The sequence below is a fragment of the Theropithecus gelada genome, chromosome 16, assembly GCF_003255815.1.
Source record: "Theropithecus gelada isolate Dixy chromosome 16, Tgel_1.0, whole genome shotgun sequence".
NCBI lineage: Eukaryota > Metazoa > Chordata > Mammalia > Primates > Cercopithecidae > Theropithecus > Theropithecus gelada.
Genome location: NC_037684.1, coordinates 33,405,074 through 33,424,862, shown reverse-complemented (window position 1 = coordinate 33,424,862; position 19,789 = coordinate 33,405,074). Strand labels below are relative to the sequence as shown.

The following is a 19,789-nucleotide window of genomic DNA, read 5'->3' as shown; positions in this document are numbered from 1 at the left end:
TTTTTTTTTTTTTTTGAGACGGAGTCTCACTCTGTTGCCCAGGCTAGAGTGCAGTGGTGCAATCTCGGCTCACTGCAAGCTCCGCCTCTCGGGTTCACACCATTCTCCTGCCTCAGCCTCCCAAGTAGCTGGGACTACAGGTGCCCACCACCATGCCCGGCTAATTTTTTGTATTTTTAGTAGAGACAGGGTTTCACCGTGTTAGCCAGGATGGTCTCGATCTCCTGACCTCGTGATCTGCCTGCCTTGGCCTCCCCAAAGTGCTGGGATTACAGGCATGAGCCACCGCGCCCAGCCCGAAATCACAGCTTTTTACCCCAGAGGCCCATGGGTGGAAACCACACATAGGGCTATGTTCTCGGTCCAAAGCTAAGGGCAGGAAAGAAGGCGTGGGCCATAGGAGCCTGAGTGACTTGGTTTGGGACAGGAGGGTTGGGGGGCTTTAGAGGGGTCATGCAGGTCCTGTGTCTTGTCAGCTTCCCTGGAAAGGGGCTTGGAGGCACCAGCCATGGACCTGAAAGGATCAGGGGGTCAGGGAAAGGGTAAGTTCCAGAGGATGAGAACAGGGGGAATGGGAAGTCTTAAACACAGCTACTGGGGCCCAGCAACTTGCCATGTTAAAATGCACCCCTAGTGACTCAAAGAACCACCTGGCCAATGGCGCAGGAGGAGAGACATGACAGCTGGGCATAGTGGGAAGGTGCGGGGCCTGCACCTCCACCGGAGGAGCCACTGCTGACCTGGACCAAGGGGGCTGCTCTGTGCTCAGCTGGGGAAGCCTGGGCCGGCTCCTGCACTGAGGTGCTCAGGTGCTGGCTGAGAGCCCAGCTGCTGCTCTAACTTGGAGTGAACCTGGGTCAATACCAGCTCGTCTCTGGCGGGTGGGAAAGGTCTGACAACACCAACTTTGCCCTGGAAGAAGGGCAGCCTTAAAGGAAGGCCTTTGGAAGCTGGCCTGATGCTGTGGGCTTGACGGCCTCTGTGGCCGAGCCCTGTCGTCCTGGCTCCAGCCTAGGCCTCAGCACTCCGTTTCTTCCACTGTCACCTGCTGACCAGGAATACCAGGACAAAAGGGTTTGTTCAGCTGCTTTCTTTATTAGAAACAAGTGAGATGTATTGAGCAGAACAACAATGCATTTGGTATTTCCTCCCCCACCCTGGGAATGGATGCCCCCCCCCACAGCCCAATGAAAAGCCAAGACAAAAAGGTGAAGCTCCCCCGTCCCTGTTCCCAGATGTGGCACCTGCCTGCCAGCCAGTCAGTATTTTTTAATTTAATGGAATGAAATTGTCCTAAACAGCCTCCCTAGGTGCAGTCGGCTTGTGGGCCTGCCTGCATTTTGCAGCAGAGCAAAACTGAAGCCTCAGGCCTCCCCTGGTTCTGGGGAATGTGGGCCAGGCCGTCAGAAGGCTGCCTCACAGGTGGGTAGGCACTGACGGGAGGGACACTCCTGCCCCCTCCCCTGACCTAGCATCTGGTGCCCCTCCCTCTCCTAGACCACAGCTCCATGCAGCTATCCAAGGCCTTTGGGCCCTTAGGTTGGTTAAATGCTGGTCATCTCTGGGGAAAGAATTCAGGAGCACAGGGACTCCCCTGGGTTTCCGAGAGCCAGCAAGTAGGGGAGTGATACCAGTTACACGGGAGTTGTGGGGAAGGCCTGACATTTTCCATAAACCTGATGTTAAAGTAGCTGGGTGTGGGCCGGCCTTCAAATAAGACAGGAGCCTCTTCAGAAACAGGCATGTGTGGGGAAACGAGCCCTGTACAAACCTCGATCTGGAGCGGAGGCCTCCTACTCAGCTCTCTCCCTACACAGACTGGAGTCCATGGTCAAATGCAGTCAATCCAAAGGCAGGAGGTAAAGGCGTCTTTGAAACATGGCAGCTGGGAGGACTGGGTGGCAGGGCGGGGGCCAGGCCCAGGGGGCCTTCCAACAGCGGCTGCTCAAGGAGGGTTAGCGTGAAGGCTTCAGGGTCCTTCCTTTGCTTGGTTCAAGCCAGCCATGATGCCACCACACTGCAGGGCTTCTGTGGGGAGGCCCTGACCCCTGGGATGGTGCTCTCTGACCTGAAGTCCCAGAAGGGTTTGAATGAAGAACGCAGAGACTTCTTCATACTGGGACAAAAATCAGATGAGCAGCAAGCAGCCCCCAAGCCATCCCCTGCACACCTAGGCAGGGTTCTCACCGTGAGATAAAGCAGAGTCCAAGGAGCAGGGAACCTGATTTCAGTGAGGGAGATGCCTGGGCCTTTGCCAGGAGATCTGTTTCTTCCAGAACAGCCACTGGGGCCTCACCGTTTCCATTCCATGACCTGGGTCAACCGAAACAGAGCTCACTCCAGAGATCCGCACAGCCCAAATCTCAGAGGCAGCTCAAGCTGGGACCTGGCCCAGAACAGACCAAGACTAGGACAGGGAGCCTTTCCAAGTTCCAGGTTCCCCCACGGTAGGAAAGACTTGGGCACTTTATTCTTTGATATCCTCAAAGGTCTGGACAGGGTGAGTCACTCTGGGACTTGAGGCGCTGTGCAACTGTTGTCTGTGAGGCTGAAAGCAAGCCCCCTGCCTCTCCGACTCCTCCCGTCTGCGGAATGCAGTATCTTGCTAAGAACAGCAGCTTCTTTGGTCTCGGTTTCTTGGAGTCTAGGAGTCAACGTCAGTCACGATTGCTGGGGCCTACAGTTTGCAGCACAGGAACAATGGGAAAAGGGAGGCCCCTGCAGGCCTCTGACGAAAATCCACCTTAGTGAAGTTGCTGGCTCTAGCAGCAATCTGCAGAGCGGGCAGCATTCCCACAGGTGGCACGGCCCCCATCCCAAGCATACGACGTCTTCTGGTTTTGGCAACTCTGCAGAATTAGCCTCTGACAAACCACACCAAAACCCACAACCTGAAACAAGCCCCTGCTGGCCTGCAGAGTGTGGCTTCGGTGAGTGGCAGAGGGCTCAGCCTGGCCTCCTGGCTAAGGCTTCATTCCCGTATGAATGGAGAGGTGACAGCAGCAAGGAAGCCCCACACGCCACACGTCATGCTACCTCCTCCCCACCACTTGCTTCTCTCTAGAGCAAAAATCACATCCAAGCCTGGAAGTGGGTTCCTGACAATTCCACAGCCCAATTCTGCCCAGGCCGCGTGGCTGAACACCACTCAAGAATGCCTACATCGACAGACATGTGGCCAGAGGCTTGATTATTTTTTGGGAAACTGGCAGCATCAACAACCATCACTACCATAAAAATCCACAAAACAGCATCAGCAAAAGTCAGACTCAGACAATGGTGATGGGAAACCATTTCTGTTGCCAAGTCCAGATCTGCCTCTAATCACCACTTCTTGCTGCCACTTGCAGGCTGTATCTTGGAAAGGGGCACAACAAGAAATGGCTAATGGGTTGGAAGGCACAGGCCAGGGGCTGGTGGCTGAAGGGGTCTGGGTACTGGCCCCATGCCACTCCTGCCCAGCCACCCTGGGGACATCAGGGTGCTGGCTCTTTGCTCTAAGATGAGCTAAGCAGGGCTTACACTGATATGGTCTCCAAAGGTCCCTGATGCTACAAGGAGGTCCAAGGGCCTCTTCAAACTGCCAGTCATCCCAGGCAGTGGAAAAGCAAAATCTCACAGGGGACTCATCCCTATAAGGTTGGCAACAGCTGGCTAAAGAGCCCTTTTGAATCAGTTGGCAGGATGACTTCCTACAGGGAGCAGGTCAAGGGGATGGAAGAAGGGACTCGATCAATGAGGTCTGCTGCTGCGGACCATCCCATTGCTGTGTCTCAAAACGCAGGCAGGTCTGGCCCTGCAGGAAAGTCCCTGCCCAGCGTCAGCCCCAGCCAAGAGCTCCATGTGCCATCCAGTGAGATCTGAGCCTGTTCCACCTTCCCTTCCTTCTCAAAGTCAGTCATCCCAGCTGATTCAGAAGGGGAGCTGGATGCGGTTCTCCAGATCCTCTTTTTCCCCAAGATAAGTCAACGTCTCCTCTGGAGGAAACCATGACTGTGCCAATGCGTCTGTCTGCCACTGTCCTCGGGTCCTCATTCTGAGGAATGATCTGGATTCAGCTTTTCATTAAAGACCAAACATCCTTGCACATTTGGAACATGAAAGATATTTAAAATATTTATATATATATAATATATATATATACTTTTATTATTCACCCGTTAACTCCATTATATGCCAATCACGAGCTAGTTTTCAGCAGTTACATTCCCTTGATCACGGCTGCATGAAGATGTAATTAACTGGAAAACACGGAGACCAGAGACACGACCGGAGGTGACGTCACGCAGCCCACGCCATCGCAATACAATTGTCAAGTTCGCTGGCGGTTTGGTAAAGCCGGTTCAGTTCTGCTCCCTTTGCCAGGGATTCTCACGTGTGTGAAAATTGGACCAACAGTGGTGGGGTTCCATTTCCTGGTTCGAATTTTCAGTGGCTTTATCCAGAATCTCAGTGGTGACTGGTTATTGTAACACCAGTCCAACCTAGGAGAGCCAACAGGGAGAGGCAGAGCTGAGTCGACAGTGGTCCAAAGACTCTCCCACACCCCCCATCCCCGAAGTTCCGACTGGCTGGGCCCGGGGTCCACCGCTTGTGCTGTGGGAGCAGACTCACACCCAGCTGGCCCCGTGCTCAACCTCCACACCAGGGTTCACATGTCCATCAGACCTCCCAGGGAAAACTGGTCCACGCTCCAGCTCACCCCCATGTCCCCTGTGGCGCTGGGGGAGGAAGGGCTAAGAAAGTGTCATGCCAGGAAGAAGGCAGCAGCTCGGGAGAGGAAACCTCCTCAGAGACCCCGCAGCCCTACCCTCCTGGCAAACTGTGGGCAACTCAACTTCCACGGTTCCCTCAGGTGGGAAGGCCTTCCTGCTCTGTCCCCTCTGCCATCCTCATACCAGTTGCTGAGAGGGGAACGCTGACCTGCTGGTCTGGCCAGCAGAGGGCAGAGGGAGGGCATTTTCTTTTCTTTCTTTCTTTCTTTTTTTTTTTTTTTCAGACAGAGTCTCACTCTGTCGCCCAGGCTGGAGTGAAGTGGCGCGATCTCAGCTCACTGCAAGCTCCGCCTCCCGGGTTAATGCCATTCTCCTGCCTCAGCCTCCCGAGTAGCTAGGACTACAGGTGCCTGCCACCACGCCTGGCTAATTTTTTTGGTATTTTTTTTGTAGTAGAGAAGGGGTTTCACAGTGTTAGCCAGGATGGGAGGGAGAGCATTTTCAAAGGCTCAACTCCAGGTAACAAGGACCCAGACTGCAGCTGTCTCCCCAACCCATGGCCTGGTTTCTGCTGGAGACACTGATTCCCTGGGTTGGGCAGCCTGGACTCTGGCTGCATGGTGCCCACCTTCTCTGCCCCCATGCTGGGGCATTTCCAATTGTAAAGGTAATACTGCAGGTTGCCGTCCCCTATGCCAAACTTGAGCTTCTCCAGGAAGGTTTTGTTCTCCATGAGATCCAGTGCATTGAACACATCAAACCCTTTCTGCAAAGCAGCAGGGAGAAACAAGAACAGGTGAGGACAGGTGGGGATGGCCTCCTTCCTAACCCTTTGCTGCCATTTCAAAGCTGTCCTGTGGGCAGCCACAAGAACAAGGTTCCCTCAGAAGCTCTGCTGCTTCTGCATTACTCCCTGCTCTCCAGGCGGTTCTCAGGACACTCTGGGCGCCCCCTCCAGCCTGGCCTCTGCCCAGTCTCCCTCTGAGTATACACATAGGTACTCAGTGTCCAGACTGGGGCTCTTGCTATTCTTGGTTATGCCTCCCTGAAACTCTAGTCATTTCCACAGTCCTCTCTGGAGTCCAAGCCCTGAGCCCCTTCCTCTGAGAAGCTGGCTCCCATCAGCTACCTGGGGTTTGTGTTGCTTCCTTACTCCATGTATACCCCAACTCTCAGGCCCTCAGTGCACCTCATGTTATGTGACACCTGCTGTGTCGCTTGGAGACTGTGAAGATGCTTCCTAAACCTCACCAACTGGAGCAGAAGCTCTCACAGGGCAGGGACCAGCTTGCCCACAGCAGGCTGGGCTGGGTGCAGGAGGTCACCAGAACCCACAGCGAAGCACTGACCGACGGGCTCTCCACCCGCTGCTGGCAGTCAGACACTCCGATGACTCACCACGACAGAGAGCAATCACCCCTTTCCCACGCTGGGAAAGCTGTGAGGAGAACCCGTGTCCTCCCAGGGCAGGCCTGGCTATTCAGGCTCCTTGGTGGTGCCTCCTGTGAGAATGAAACTCACTGAAATGAATCAGGAGGAGTTCAATGCCTTCACTTCGGATGCTCCTTGCTCCTTCCGAGTTTTGAGTTTCTGGCTAAAAACTGCAGGAACCCTGCCTAAGCAGAACAGGAGGTGAGGAGGACTCGGAGCCTCCCGGCCCATGGGAGGCTGCGTCCTGGGAGCTGTGCTCACCATGGCTCCACTGCCCCTTCCCGCACATCTCCAGAGAGCCCCTGGTCTGCTCCTCACCATTTTGGCGAGGACAAGGGCGTCGCTCATGAGGTCTAGAAGAGGGGTCTGGGTGTGAACATTGTAGAAAGAATAAGCAGCTTTGAGACTCTTGTGGGTTGGATGGTTCATGATGGTGGAGGGCAGCGTATAGAAGCTCAGGAAATCCGTCACCTCTCCGTTTGAGTTCTGAAGGGAAGGCAATAAAGAGGCAATGTCAAGCATGTACAGTGGCACTGTGGCCCAGGAACAAAATGTTTTCTTTTGCTCTGCCTTCAGGCAGCTCTGCCCCTCTAGATAAACAGGTGGAAACTGCAACAGGACATGTGGGGAGGAGGAGGGATGTTGGCTCAGGGCACTTGAGGACAGAGCCGTGATCGTAGACTGAAACTGCCAAACCTCTTTCCCAGCAGGGGCACCACCAGGGACCTCTTCTTGCAGTTCACATCCCCCCTAGACTGTGTCTCCTACGTCTGGTCAGCACTGGGTTAAGTTGGGACAGGCAGGGAATTGCAGGCTTTCCTGAAGGATTAAGCGGGGCTCAGTTCTCTCTATTCTGTGTTATCGAAGTGGGGCAGAGGGGGAGAAGGGCTCAAGCCAGATCCAAAGGTATCTTTTCAGCAAATTCAAGCACCAACTCCTTGTTTTTAGGGAGGACCAAACACGGATGGTCAAGGAAGTCTAGGGTGCCAACACTCAAGCCCTGGGAACCCGGCCACGCAGGGGGGTGCCTCTCCGGGAACGCATTAGAGGCCTGGAACACCACTCCCTGACTCACCTCCACCACGAAAGTGTCGATGATATTCTCCTGGGGGTAGAACCAGTGCTCCACCTCCTCCTGGCTCATGACAGGCGTAAGGTGAAATTGCTTCAAGTACCTGGTGAGGAGCTGGTGCACTACTGGAATGTCCTTTGTTTCCATTGGTCGCAGCCCAGCTGTCTTGGGAGTCTGGAAGCAAGACAGAAGAGATGGAGTGAGATGAGCTGATCACCCTGGGTCTATCCATGGTGAGGATAGATCAGGCCCTCAAGAGAGAATCCCTGGTCATTTGGAGGCTCCCTGCACCCCCGTGCATCTCTCCTCAGGCACAGGGCCTGCCTCTTCCATATCTTCTGGCCCTTTCCCTCCTAGTCCAGGAGGACTCAGGCTGCTGCATCAATCAATCATCCACATGGCCCCAGACTGACTTCCTAAGAAAACACAACCCTTCATGCTCCACCCTTGTTTCAAACTCCCCGCCCCAGAGCACAAGACTTTCTACCCTTGGGCCAGGTTGGCCTTTCTAGCTGTACCTTCTGCCCATGCAGCCCAGCGGTCCTCACAGGCTTCTCACTGAACTGTGACTGATGCCATCCCATACTCACTGCTCGCTCTCTGCTAGACTTAGAGCACTTCACAGACCCCAGGGCCTAGCCAGGGTCTGCCCGCCCAGACACTGTTACGCCAGTACTTCCCAGAGAGCCATGGCTGCAAGTTAAATGCAGAAGAAAAGCAGCATACTCCCAGGATTTCATCCCCAGTCAGCGTCCCACCCGGCAGCTGCTTTTGCTAGAAAAATGCTTCAGTGGAATGAAACCATATGATGCTGTGGGGCAAATACCGGGCTGGTAGAACATCCCCAGAGGCTCAGATACACAAAGGTGGGCTTGGGGCAATCTGTAAACAGGGTGGTGTCACAGTTTACAGGCCTCAGTCAGTGCCTGACACAATGCTTCCCAGTGCAGGAATTGCTTTTAAAACTTCAGTTCTAGAACCTCCAGCCTCTAAAATTCCTTGCTAAATCCTCGTCTCTCTAGGGAACACTCACTGACCTCACTCTACATGGCAGCTCCCATAATGATACCTCAGATCCTGGACTGAAAACACAGCCATGCTGGGGTTTCCACCCCGATACGGGTGAGGCAGTCTTCCGGCTGCCGCAGCACTCTAAGAATGCTCTCTGCCTGCCTGCCCACCGGCCTAGAATGCAGGGCAGATTTGTCATGAGAACAGAAGGCAGAAGACACATACCACAGTCCCCCAAACCTGTGCTTTTGGCAGTGTCTGACGGTACTGCAGCAGCCTCTCAAGATGGGACACTAATGACCTCAATCCGTTGGTGGATTAGCCTGATTTCAGAGTGATCAATCCTGTTTAGAGGCTGAGAAGTCCAGGCAGGCAGCCCTCACGTCAGCAGGAACTCAGTAACTGTGTGGACTGATGGCCAACCAGAAGCACTTCGAGGAAAAAGAAGGGATTTTCCTTTTTTTTTTTTTTTGAGATGGAGTCTTGCTCTGTCGCCGGGCTGGAGCGCAGTGGTGCGATCTCGGCTCACTGTAACCTCTGCCTCCCAGGTTCAAGTGATTCTCCTGCCTCAGCCTCCCAAGTAGCTGGGACTACAGGCACGTACCACACCCAGCTAATTTTTGTTTTTAGTAGAGACAGGGTTTCACCATGTTGGCAGTGAATCTCTTGACCTCATGATCTGCCCGCCTCAGCCTCCCAAAGTACTGGGATTCCAGGCGTGAGCCACCGCCCGGCCTGAGAAGGGATTTTAAGAATCCCTACTGGGATGGGCAAGGTGGCTCACACCTGGAATCCCAGCACTTTGAGAGGCTGGAGGTAGGTGGATCACTTGAGCCCAGGAGTTCAGATAAGCCTGGGCAATATGGCAAAACCCTGTTTCTTTTTTTGTTTTCTTTTGTTTTGAGACGGAATCCCGCTCTGTCGCCTAGGCTGGAGTGCAGTGGTGCGTTCTCGGCTCACTACAAGCTCCACCACCTGGGTTCATGCCATTCTCCTGCCTCAGCCTCCTGAGTAGCTGGGACTACAGGCGCCTGCCACCCCATGACCGGCTAATTTTTTGTATTTTTACTAGAGATGGGGTTTCACCGTGTTAGCCAGGATGGTCTCGCTCTCCTGACCTTGTGATCTGCCCACCTCAGCATCCCAAAGTGCTGGGATTACAGGCATGAGCCACCGTGCCCAGCAGCAAAACCCCGTTTCTATAGAAACAAAAATTAGCTGGGCATGGTGGCGAACGCCTGTAGTCCCAGCTACTTGGGAGGCTGAGGTGGGAGAATCACTTGAGTCTGGGGGGTCAAGGCTGCAGTGAGCTGTGACTGCCACTGCACTCCAGCCTGGGCAACAGAGAGAGACCTTGTCTCAAAAAAAAAAAAAGACTCCCTACCTGAAGCCAGCCACAGTTGGAGCATTTGTTTCTTTGGGAAACTAGGAAAACTGAGACCCAGAAGAGAAAAGCAGCTCACTTTAAAGCTGCCCAGTCCTTCAGTGCCAAATCTGGGTAGGGAAATTGGGATTAGAAATCAGGGCTTCCCTCACAAGCTCAGGTAACCCCTCACCTGGCCTGGCAGAGGGGTGCCACAGACCCTCGAGTGCATCTGCGCAGGGCTTTGGAACACACTGCCATGTGTATGAAGGTTCACTAAGTGGATTCATCATTCTATTTAAGCTTTACTTAGGCTAAAATTACAGGGAATAGGTGTTCTGTGAGCCTTTCAACAGATGGCAGAGAAGCTAGTCCAGGCACAGGCTCAGAGGAACTGAGAAAGTTAAACTAAAATAAAATCCTGCTGCAGATAACAGAAATAGAAAGTCCAGGAAATCTGAAGACTATGGGCTGGTTCACTTTTCCGGTAGGAGAAAGCCCCTCTCCACCCAGAGCCCTTCTCTCCTGCTGACAGCCAGGCTCTCCTTGCCCTCTCTCTGCCCCCTGCCCATCACCTGGGGCACCACTGGCCTCTGGTAGGAGAAAGCCCCCTCTTCACCCAGAGCCCTTTCTCTCCTGCTGACAGCCAGGCTCTCCTTGCCCTCTCTCTGTTCTCTGTCCACCACCCGGGGCACCACTGGCCTCTGGCAGTCGGTAGAGCTTCATGGTGCGCTGCATGGTCATATTTCTGCTCAGGTGGGAGAACTTCACTTCAATCAGCTTCCGTGGGTTTAGGGACCGATGCCAATACCTGTGGGGACACAAATGTCCTGTCCTCAGGGTTCTGGCCAATCCCTATTACAAGGACAATGGCAGGGAGACCCCAGCTGGCCAGCAGGTGGCGTGAGAGACACATCAGGTGCCTCCGGAGCCAGTGGTGTCACCCTGCTCTCCAGCCTCCCCCCAGTGAGTGCTGCCAAAGCTCCTCCTAGATCTTCTTTCTCCCTATTTTTCTTGCTCAATTTCCAAAACTATTCCTTTGCTACAGCAGTTGTCTGGAGAGAGCAATCCTCACTCCTAGAATCAAGTCAACGGAAAAGGGCTATAGTCATGCCCAGAAGATGATGGCAGAGGCACTCACCCTCCTCCCTACTCTTCTGCCTTCACACCTGGTGTTTTTACTTTTAAAGTTCTCTAGGGAGAGATTATTCAATTGTTTCAAACAACTTTCTAAGGCAGAGGTTGCCCTTAGATCACATAGCAGACTTGCTCTATTTGGTGCACACAATATTCAAAACAAATTGAGCCAACCATTTAAAATTTTAGGACATTTCCCATAAAAATCCAGATTTGAGCTCATCCCTAAAAACAAACACAAACCATCAGTACCGCCCCCCACCACCTCCAAATAGCAGCAGCCAGCAGACACCAAGAGCCCTCCAGACAAGGTAGGGACAGACTTGCCAGTCTGCCGTCCCTACAACCCTCCTGCCCTCTCCACACTCCCAATCTGGCTCCTGCAGGCACCAGGTGCCCGCCTTACCAGATACTCCAGAGGTGGGACGCTAAAGGCGGAGCTGTGACTCACAGTGGCCCATGCTCCTCAACTAGAGTGCAGACACCAGTATTTTAAAGGGACTTACAGGAAGACAGTTTTACCTGCAGGTGCCAACGGGCTTTGGTAGTACCACCCCGGCAGTGTAAACAGCTTGGAAGATGCCCTCCAGGTGAACCCGCCTGGTAATCTCGCGGATCAGGACTGGAGCCACCCTCTTGGAACGCAGCTTCTTGTGGACACACAGGAAGTTGATCTCCACCATCTTCTTCTCTCTAAGAGGGGAAACATCCAGGTGACAAGGTTTTTAACAGGGAAGGGAATGGTGATCCCCTCAAGCACGTGCAGCCACACCTGGAAGGACCAGGTCTGCAGCACAGGTGTGCTTTTAGCTGCCACCTGCACTCAGTACTGGGACTCCCCACCACGCTCCACCAGGCCAGGAGCCTGCCTCACTTCAACAGAGTCTATTTCCAAAGGAAGGTGGGACTCAAGCAAACGCTTTTATTTGAAGGCACCACCAGCATCTCCCTGACGAATCCCTAGGAGTCGGCTGGGGAATCCCACCGTTAGCATGCAGGGAAGCAGCACAGGGAACCCGTGGGGCAGGTCAAGGCAATTCTAGGGTTTCAAGGTTCTGATTCCCTCAATAACACAGCTGATAAGCCCTGAAGACTGTGGCAGGCAGATGGTTTGGACACTTCCAGGGAAAATGAAGAGCAGAGATCACAGGCCCCAAGGACTATCTGAATCTGGGTCACACTGGCTCTGGCCCATTTCTGCTGCTGTTCAAGTGCTTCCATGTGTGACTGGTACAGGCATTCAAAAATGAGCCTCTGATTAGCCAGGTATGGTGGTGCATGCCTGTAATCCCAGCTACTTGGGAGGCTGAGGCAGGAGAATTGTTTGAACCCTGGAGGTGGAGGTTGCAGTGAACCAAGATTTGCACCACTGCACTCCAGCCTGGGCAACACAGTGAGACTAAAAAAAGCCTCTGGCCAGGCACGGTGGCTCACGCCTATAATCCCAGCACTCTTGGGAGAGAGAGGTGAGTGGATCGCTTGAGCTCAGGAGTTTTGAGACCAGCGCGGGCAACATAGCAAGACCTTGCCTCTATAAAATTTACAAAATAATAAAAACAAGCCTCTGCTGAGCAGGCACACCAGGTCTCAGGCTGGGCTCCTTCCAACCTGGGCCACGAACAAGGGAGCCAACTGGGACTCTGAGCAGAACAGGTGGTTCCTAAGATGAATCTGCAGTCCCAGCAGCTGGGCGTCCTCCCTTCCTGAGACTGTCCCTCTTTCTTTAATGGGGCACATTGTTCAGCCTTTTTCTCCTCCCTCCCAGACCAAGCAGGATGGCGGTGTTGTGGGGGTTGGGGGTAGGTGCTGGTGCTTACGTGTCATAGATATGGATGTTTGCTGGGATGGCGCTAATAAACCCAACCAATTTCCGACTTGAGACCACTCGAACCCCGCAGTGCCACTGGGGGAGCCAGCCGGGTGGCCGGAGAGCCCTGGAAAAGAGAGGCTGGGGTTGTTGTGCTGCTTGCCGGCAGGCTGGACAAGCTGTTTGGGTTCCACAGTCAAATTTGGTTTTGACCTGGTGCTACCACCTCCCTGGGGGTTAACAGCTGAATTCTCTTTAGGGCCAAGCCCTCCTGGACACACAGAATCGAGCCATCACCATTTCTGGCTACTCATCCCACTTGGCCTAGTTACTCATCCAACCCAAGGTTATCATACTGAGGATTTCATGCCTGATCCAATTTCTGTGTGTTCATTTTGACAGCTTGAACCAAGGGACTGGCATCTTTGGTTCAAAGGACGGTGGGTCCCATGGTTGAGAGCTGATTGTGGCAACCCTGGAGCTCTGGTCTCCGTCTCCCTCCTTCTGGTGCAAATTCTTCCTTCCCTTTCAGGTAGTCCCTCTCTATTTCGGCCCATGCCTCTCTCTTCCTGGATATTAAACGTGGCCTGGGCAGGTGGATGGCTCAGCCAGGCAAGGCTATACAACTGAGCATGCTCAGGAACTAGATAGAAAATGTGCCTTCTTTTCTTTCAGTCTTAGTAGGTCTCATGCGCTTTCCTTTCTTATATAAAGTCACCAGACAATGAATACTTCTTCCCTGGGTACCAACTCTACGAAGGTCTCCCTCACCCAGTCAATTGTCTTAAACAAGGCTGCAATTCTAAGCGCCAGTGAAAGCAAGTCTCCTTCAGATGCAGGAACTCAAAAATGACACACTAATTTGCCATTCAAAGGTTGGCCCCTGGCAGGGATGAAAACTCTGGTGCCCTGTGGTGGTTCTGCTCTACACCTTGCCCTCAAGAACCTCAAGAAAGCCCCTACAACTTACCACAAAAGAAACTCTGGGGAATAATCAAACCGGAACATGTTGTCGTCATCTTCCACATAGTTCTCATTCAGGAGGGTGTATAGTTCTTTCAGCTGTAAAGAAAGAAGCAGCTCACTTGGAGGTATTCTGCCAGGAAGGAGACCAACTCCAATACCCTGGGGCTCTAGGCTTTTCAGAAGGATGAAGCAAACCACCAAAAACAACGTGGAGTCTCACAAATCCCTCTGCCCCCTGGCATGGTAGGAACTCTTGGAGCAAGCACCCTAGAGTAGAAAACGGAGCCATCACGTAGCAGAGTGGCAGACCGAGAATGCCACCTAACCAACCACTTCATCATTCTGCGCCATCAACAGGGGAGAGCCACTGGTCTCGACTTCTGTGACGTGCTGTGCAGGGATGACCCTCAAAGCTAGTCAAGAAATTACTCCACGGAGAGTCACTGCTATTTCCCACACTGGCTCATTTTTACCATCTGGCTCAAACAAAGGCCTTTTTTTCCTTTCTTTTCGAGATATGGTCTCACTCTGTTACTCAGGCCGGAGTGCACTGGTGTGATCATGGCTCACTGCAGCCTCCAACTCCTGGGTTCAAGCGATCCTCCTACTTCAGCCTCCTGGGTAGCTGAGACTACTGGTGCATACTACCATGCCAGGCTAATTATTATTATTTTTTCTTTTGTAGGGGGGGAAGTCTCACGATATTGACCAGGCTGATTGATTTTGAACTCCTGGGCTCAAGTGATCTTCCCACCTTAGACTCCCAAATTGTTGGGATTACAGGTGTGAGCCACCACACCTCGCCACAAAGGCCTTTTTCTGCCTTCTCAGCTATCTCCATCTGCTGGCCCAACTTTGGTACTAAGAAATTCTGTTGGCCAGGTGTGGTGGCTCAAGTCTGTAATCCCAGCACTTCGGGAGGCTGAGGTGGGCAGATCACCTGAGGTCAGAAGTTCAAGACCAGCCTGGCCAATGAAATGAAACCCCATCTCTACTAAGAAATAAAAAAATTAGCTGGGTGTGGTGGCAGACGCCTGTAATCCCAGCCACTGGGGAGGCTGAGGCAGGAGAATTGCTTGAACCCAGGAGTCGGAGGTTGCATGAGCTGAGATGGTGCCATTGCACTCCAGCCTGAAAGACAGCAAGACTGCACCTCAAAAAAAAAAAAAAAAAAAAAAAGGCTGGGCGTAGTGGCTCACGCCTGTAATCCCAGCACTTTGGGAGGCCCAGACGGGCAGATCACGAGGTCAAGAGTTAGAGACCAGACTGGTCAACATAGTGAAACCCTGTCTCTACTAAAAACACAAAAACTAGCCAGGCACGGTGACAGATGGTTGTAATCTCAGCTACTCGGGAGGCTGAGGCAGGAGAATCGCTTGAACCCGGCAGGCAGAGATTGGGGTGAGCCAAAATCGTGCCACTGCACTCCAGCCTGGGCAACAGAACCAGACTCTGTCTCAAAATAAATAAATAAATAAAAGGCCAGGCACAGTGGCTCATGCCTGTAATCCCAGCATTTTGGGAGGCCGAGGTGGGAGGATCATCTGAGGTCAGGAGTTCAAAACCAGCCTGGCCAACATGGTGAAACACCGCCTCTTCTAAAAATATAAAAATTAGCTGGGTGTGGTGGCACTCACTTGTAATCCCAGCTACTCGGAAGGTTGAGGCAGGAGAATCGCTTGAACCCAGGAGGTGAAGACTGCAGTGAGCTGAGAGGATGCCACTGCCACTCCAGCCTAGGCAACAGAGCAAGACTCCGTCTCAAAAAAAAAAAAAAAGGAAAATGTCAACAGAATTTTTTTTTCTTTTTTTGAGACAAAGAGTCTCGCACTGTCGCCTGGGCTGGAGTGCAGTGGTGCAATCTCAGTTCACTGCAACCTCCCCCTCCCAGGTTCACATGATTCTCCTGCCTCAGCCTCCCGAGTAGCTGGGATTACAGGCGTGCACCACCACACCTGGCTAATTTTTTGTATTTTTAGTAGAGACGGGCTTTTATTATGTTGGTCAGACTGGTCTCAAACTCCTGACCTCATGGTCCACCTGCCTCGGCCTCTCAAAGTGGTGGGATTTGCCAGGTGACATTTTCATCATTCTTTACAAGGGAAATAAATCCCTCAGGTCAAAACAAGGGGCTCTGGGTGGCCGGGGTGGAAAGGGGAGGACAGGGCCTCATTTAGCAGCCCCAGCTGCTCTAGTCAGGAGACAGACTAGAAAGAAAACAAGGAAATAAATGAATGAACAAAAAAGAATAAATGAAAAACAGGTATCCACGTTGGGGAGCTATAGAGGTTAACTTTCAACCTGCCAGAAAAGCTAAGAGCTATTTATGTGGAGTCTTGGCCTTACCCCAGGAAGTTACAGAAGGGGGTCTGTTCAGACCTCCTTGGCTCAGCTCTCTACGGCTCGAGGAGACGTGGTCTCGGTGAGACTGCAGGGCTTACTGTGAAAGTGGCTCCTACCCACAGGTGTGACTTTCTGAGGGCCCACTCACCACACCACGGTCGCCCAGGTCCAAGGCATCCCAGGTGAAGCCCTGGGGCAGGGTGTAGGGCTCCTGGCGGATATTGTCCTTGTCAGGCTCCACGGGGCCATGGGTGTTCACCACTTCGCCTGAAAGAAGAACACAGCTGTGAGCCTCACCCTTTGCCCCCTCAGGGCAGTAAATGGCTCAGCTCAAAACTCAACCAGAGCAAATTCCTCCTGTCCCTAGGAGCCCTCCATCTGAAGAACATTCTGTGCTTGGCAACTGCAAACCGTCTTTCCAGCTACCCTTAACCCCTAACTGAGGGCCAATTCATGGCAAAACCTCAGGACAGTCACTGGGATCCAAGGTGGTTCGTGTTTGGGAAATCCATTTAAATCTCCCTTAGGTCACTGAATGACAAACATTTATCTTTAGTAATTTGGCTTCCTGCCTCCTGGTCGGTGTAAAGAGTGCTGCTGTCAGGGCCCTGGCCCAGGCCCATCAATCTGGATGGGTTTGTAAGGAGTCACAACAAGGCTGCTTTTGTGTCAACAGCAACAACAATGTACTGGGCCCATTTCTGAACCAGATGATGGCTTCTAGGCGCCAGGCTCAATCGTGGCCCTGCCAGCCTTGGCTTTCAGCAGTGTGAGCCAGTTAACTGCTCCTGCCAACTCAGGCCCTCAGTGTTTAGAGTCCTGCAAGTGCCTTTGGGCTGAATCACCAAGTCTACACAGTGCTGCCGGGAAGTCACCGTGACACAACATCCCCTCCCTGAGCAGCATAGGCCCCTCCTCTGCGGGAGTGCTCCAAAGACACAGCCCTCATTCCTATCAGAGCTCAATCGGACTCATAAATGCTGAGAGATTCACACTGAATTTTCACCCTTGGGATGATTTCGGTTCCACACTGGGCTCACTCATGTTTACATTGGGAAGAACGCAATGTTTAGTGCATTTTGGAAAACAAGAGTCTTCAAAAGGGACCAACTCAGTAACAGTGTTCTTAGCAAAGTCCTCAGTATAGACTAGGCACTCAATTCATGCTTTTACTGACTTACAGACTCCTGATCCAATTTTTTTTTTTTTTTTTTTTTTTTTTTTGAGACAGAGTCTCATTCTGTCGCCCAGGTTGGAGTGCAGCAGTGCGATCTTGGCTCACTGCAACCTTTACCTCCCTGGTTCAAGAGATTCTCCTGCCTCAGCCTCCCGAGTGGCTGGAATTGCAGGTGCCCACCACCGTGCTGGCTAATTTTGGAGGTTTTTTTTTTTAGTAGAGATGGGGTTTCACCATGTTGGCCAGGCTGGTTTCAAACCCCTGGCCTCAAGTGATCCACCAGCCTCGGCCTCCCAAAGTCCAAACATTTCATTCTAACATGTAACAGGCAGTTCTAGACCTTCCCAGAATGAATCTGTGGGGCAAGGGTGGTGGAAAGAGCTGCATGAGGCCACAGTGCACGACACCACCGCCAGCACTGATCATCTCACCCTCTTCATCAGACACATTACTGAGCACCAACCATGCACCAGTGACTCAGTGACCATGCAGCCCCTAGTGTACAGCAGGAAAAAGGACCAAGTCCCTGTCCTCACAAGACATACCATCTTCTGGGGAAAAGTAAATAAATGAGTCATTATCTACGTGCTGAGGGTCAGGATCTGGAAAGGGCAGGGACACACAGCAGGGAAGCAGCCTGCTCTATTGGTAATAGGCTTCCCAACAGGTTTGCTTGGGAGAGAGGTCATATTTTTCTTCCCTAGTCAGGAAGCTCATGACCGGGTGAGACGGGGTCTTGCTGTTGCCCAGGCTGGAATGCAGTGGCGTAACCCTGGTTCACTATAGCCTCAACCTCCTAGGCCCAAACGATCCACCCATCTCAGCCTCTCGAGGGGTTGGGACTACAGGCATGCGCCACCATGCCTGGCTAATTTTACTTTTCATAGAGGGGAGATGAGGTCTTACTGTTGCCCAGGCTGGTCTCGAACTCCTAGACTCAAGTGATCCTCCTGCCTTGGCCTCCCAAAATGCTGGGATTATAGCATGAGCCACCACACCCAACCAAAACCCACCATTTGATTATTCATAAAGTAGCTCTTGTGAATTTAAGTCAATCTGCTTCCAAATGACAGCTATGTATATTAAAAAAACATTTTTGAGCCTACAAAGCTGAAGGCCAGACCCTCTAGTCTTACCTAGGTGCTGATTTCCCAACTTGTATTGAATTTATACCTTTTCCTATATACTTTAGAACCTTTTTTCCCCCCTTAATTATTTCCATGGCCAAGAATACTGATGGTCTTCCCTACTGTACTAAAATAACCTCAAGACTAAATTTTCTCATTTAGGCTGGCTACTAGGTCCTACACGCAATAGGCACTTCCATTCCCTCACTCCTTCACCAAGTGTTCACTGAATCCTAGAACGTGCCAGTTCTGTGGCAGGGGCTGGCGAATGCAACAGACACAGGTCCTCACCATCATGGACACCAAAGAGATGAGCGAGGGGGCACGTCCCACCCGGCATGGCAAGGGCCAGTAAGAATGAAGTACAGGGTGCTACGGGACCTGTGTCTGTGTGTGTCAGGAAAGACCTCTCAGAGGAAATATGTAAAGGCAAGGCCTCGAGGATAATTAGGAGTCAGTCAGGCTGCAGGTGGACTATGTGGGGCAGGGTGGGTGTGAAAAAGTAGAGCTACAGGAAACACTGAGAAGGGAGCAGCCACTTTTACTAGACTCCCACTGTGGAGTGCCCTTGATGCCAAGAAGCAGCCCAAGGCTCCTGTGCTGTCCTTGGTCTGGTGCCAGCATCATGGCCTCTGCTTGTCCTGCTCTGTGGGGAGCAGCCTGCCCTCTCCCTTACAACGGCCTTTGAGTACCTCCTGCTGAGCAGGGGTGGAAGGCTGCTCTGCAGAGCACAGCAAGAATGCAGCCAATTCTCTCAAGGCCGACATGAACAAATAAATGACTAAGGATGACACTTCGAATTTGCTTTAAAAGAATCTGTGGCCGGGCGCGGTGGCTCAAGCCTGTAATCCCAGCACTTTGGGAGGCCAAGACGGGCGGATCACGAGGTCAGGAGATCGAGACCATCCTGGCGAACACGGTGAAACCCCGTCTCTACTAAAAAATACAAAAAACTAGCCGGGCGAGGTGGCGGGCGTCTGTAGTCCCAGCTACTCGGGAGGCTGAGGCAGGAGAATGGCATAAACCCGGATGGCGAAGCTTGCAGTGAGCTGAGATCCAGCCACTGCACTCCAGCCTGGGCGACAGAGCGAGACTCCGTCTCAAAAAAAAAAAAAAAAAAAAAAAAGAATCTGGAAGTTTAAAGAAAACCCTGAGCTTTCAATGGGTTTCTTTCTGCACACTCTTCCCCCAAAATTCCTTCTGTGACATCAAACATCAAAGACCCCAAACTAAGCAATGCGGTGCAATTGTGAAGGATTTCAGATAAATGAGAATGTCTGAGATGCTTTAATGAAAACATTAAACCAAATAAAAACCAGGGAGAGGGAAAAGAGAGGGGAAGCTTCCCTCTGGGACCCATGGAAACCAGGTGAGTGCACATCCTCCCCTGTGACAGTTACTGTTTAAAACAGAATGGCCACACTGCATTACACTGACCAAAGACAGAAAAGGATACTGCATCCATTGACATGAGTGGGAAAGGGGTGACTTTAAAAAGAAGAATGACATGATCTGAAGGGGGGGATCAAAAGTTCATCTGAGGGCTCTTACAGTTGTTATACAGACTAAAACAGTTCTGCTAAGGCCTTTCTTTTTTTTTTTTTTTTTTAGACGGAGTCTCGCTCTGTCGCCCGGGCTGG

The 19,789-nt window shown here is 52.2% G+C and overlaps 1 protein-coding gene across 1 annotated transcript in view; it reads right to left on the bottom strand.

Moving 5' to 3' along the window:
- Positions 1–1,075: 1,075 nt before the first annotated feature.
- The window catches only part of NMT1 (N-myristoyltransferase 1), a 50,657-nt gene continuing 31,943 nt past the window's right edge, over positions 1,076–19,789 (bottom strand). Inside the window, exons 4-12 of the mRNA XM_025363875.1 lie at positions 15,994–16,112; positions 13,507–13,598; positions 12,547–12,663; positions 11,252–11,422; positions 10,295–10,403; positions 7,222–7,392; positions 6,465–6,632; positions 5,344–5,481; positions 1,076–4,484 (exon numbers count right to left, since the gene is read on the bottom strand). Coding sequence (XP_025219660.1) covers positions 4,464–4,484; positions 5,344–5,481; positions 6,465–6,632; positions 7,222–7,392; positions 10,295–10,403; positions 11,252–11,422; positions 12,547–12,663; positions 13,507–13,598; positions 15,994–16,112 — 1,106 coding nt within the window. The 3' untranslated portion in view covers positions 1,076–4,463. The remainder of the gene's footprint in view (positions 4,485–5,343; positions 5,482–6,464; positions 6,633–7,221; positions 7,393–10,294; positions 10,404–11,251; positions 11,423–12,546; positions 12,664–13,506; positions 13,599–15,993; positions 16,113–19,789) is intronic.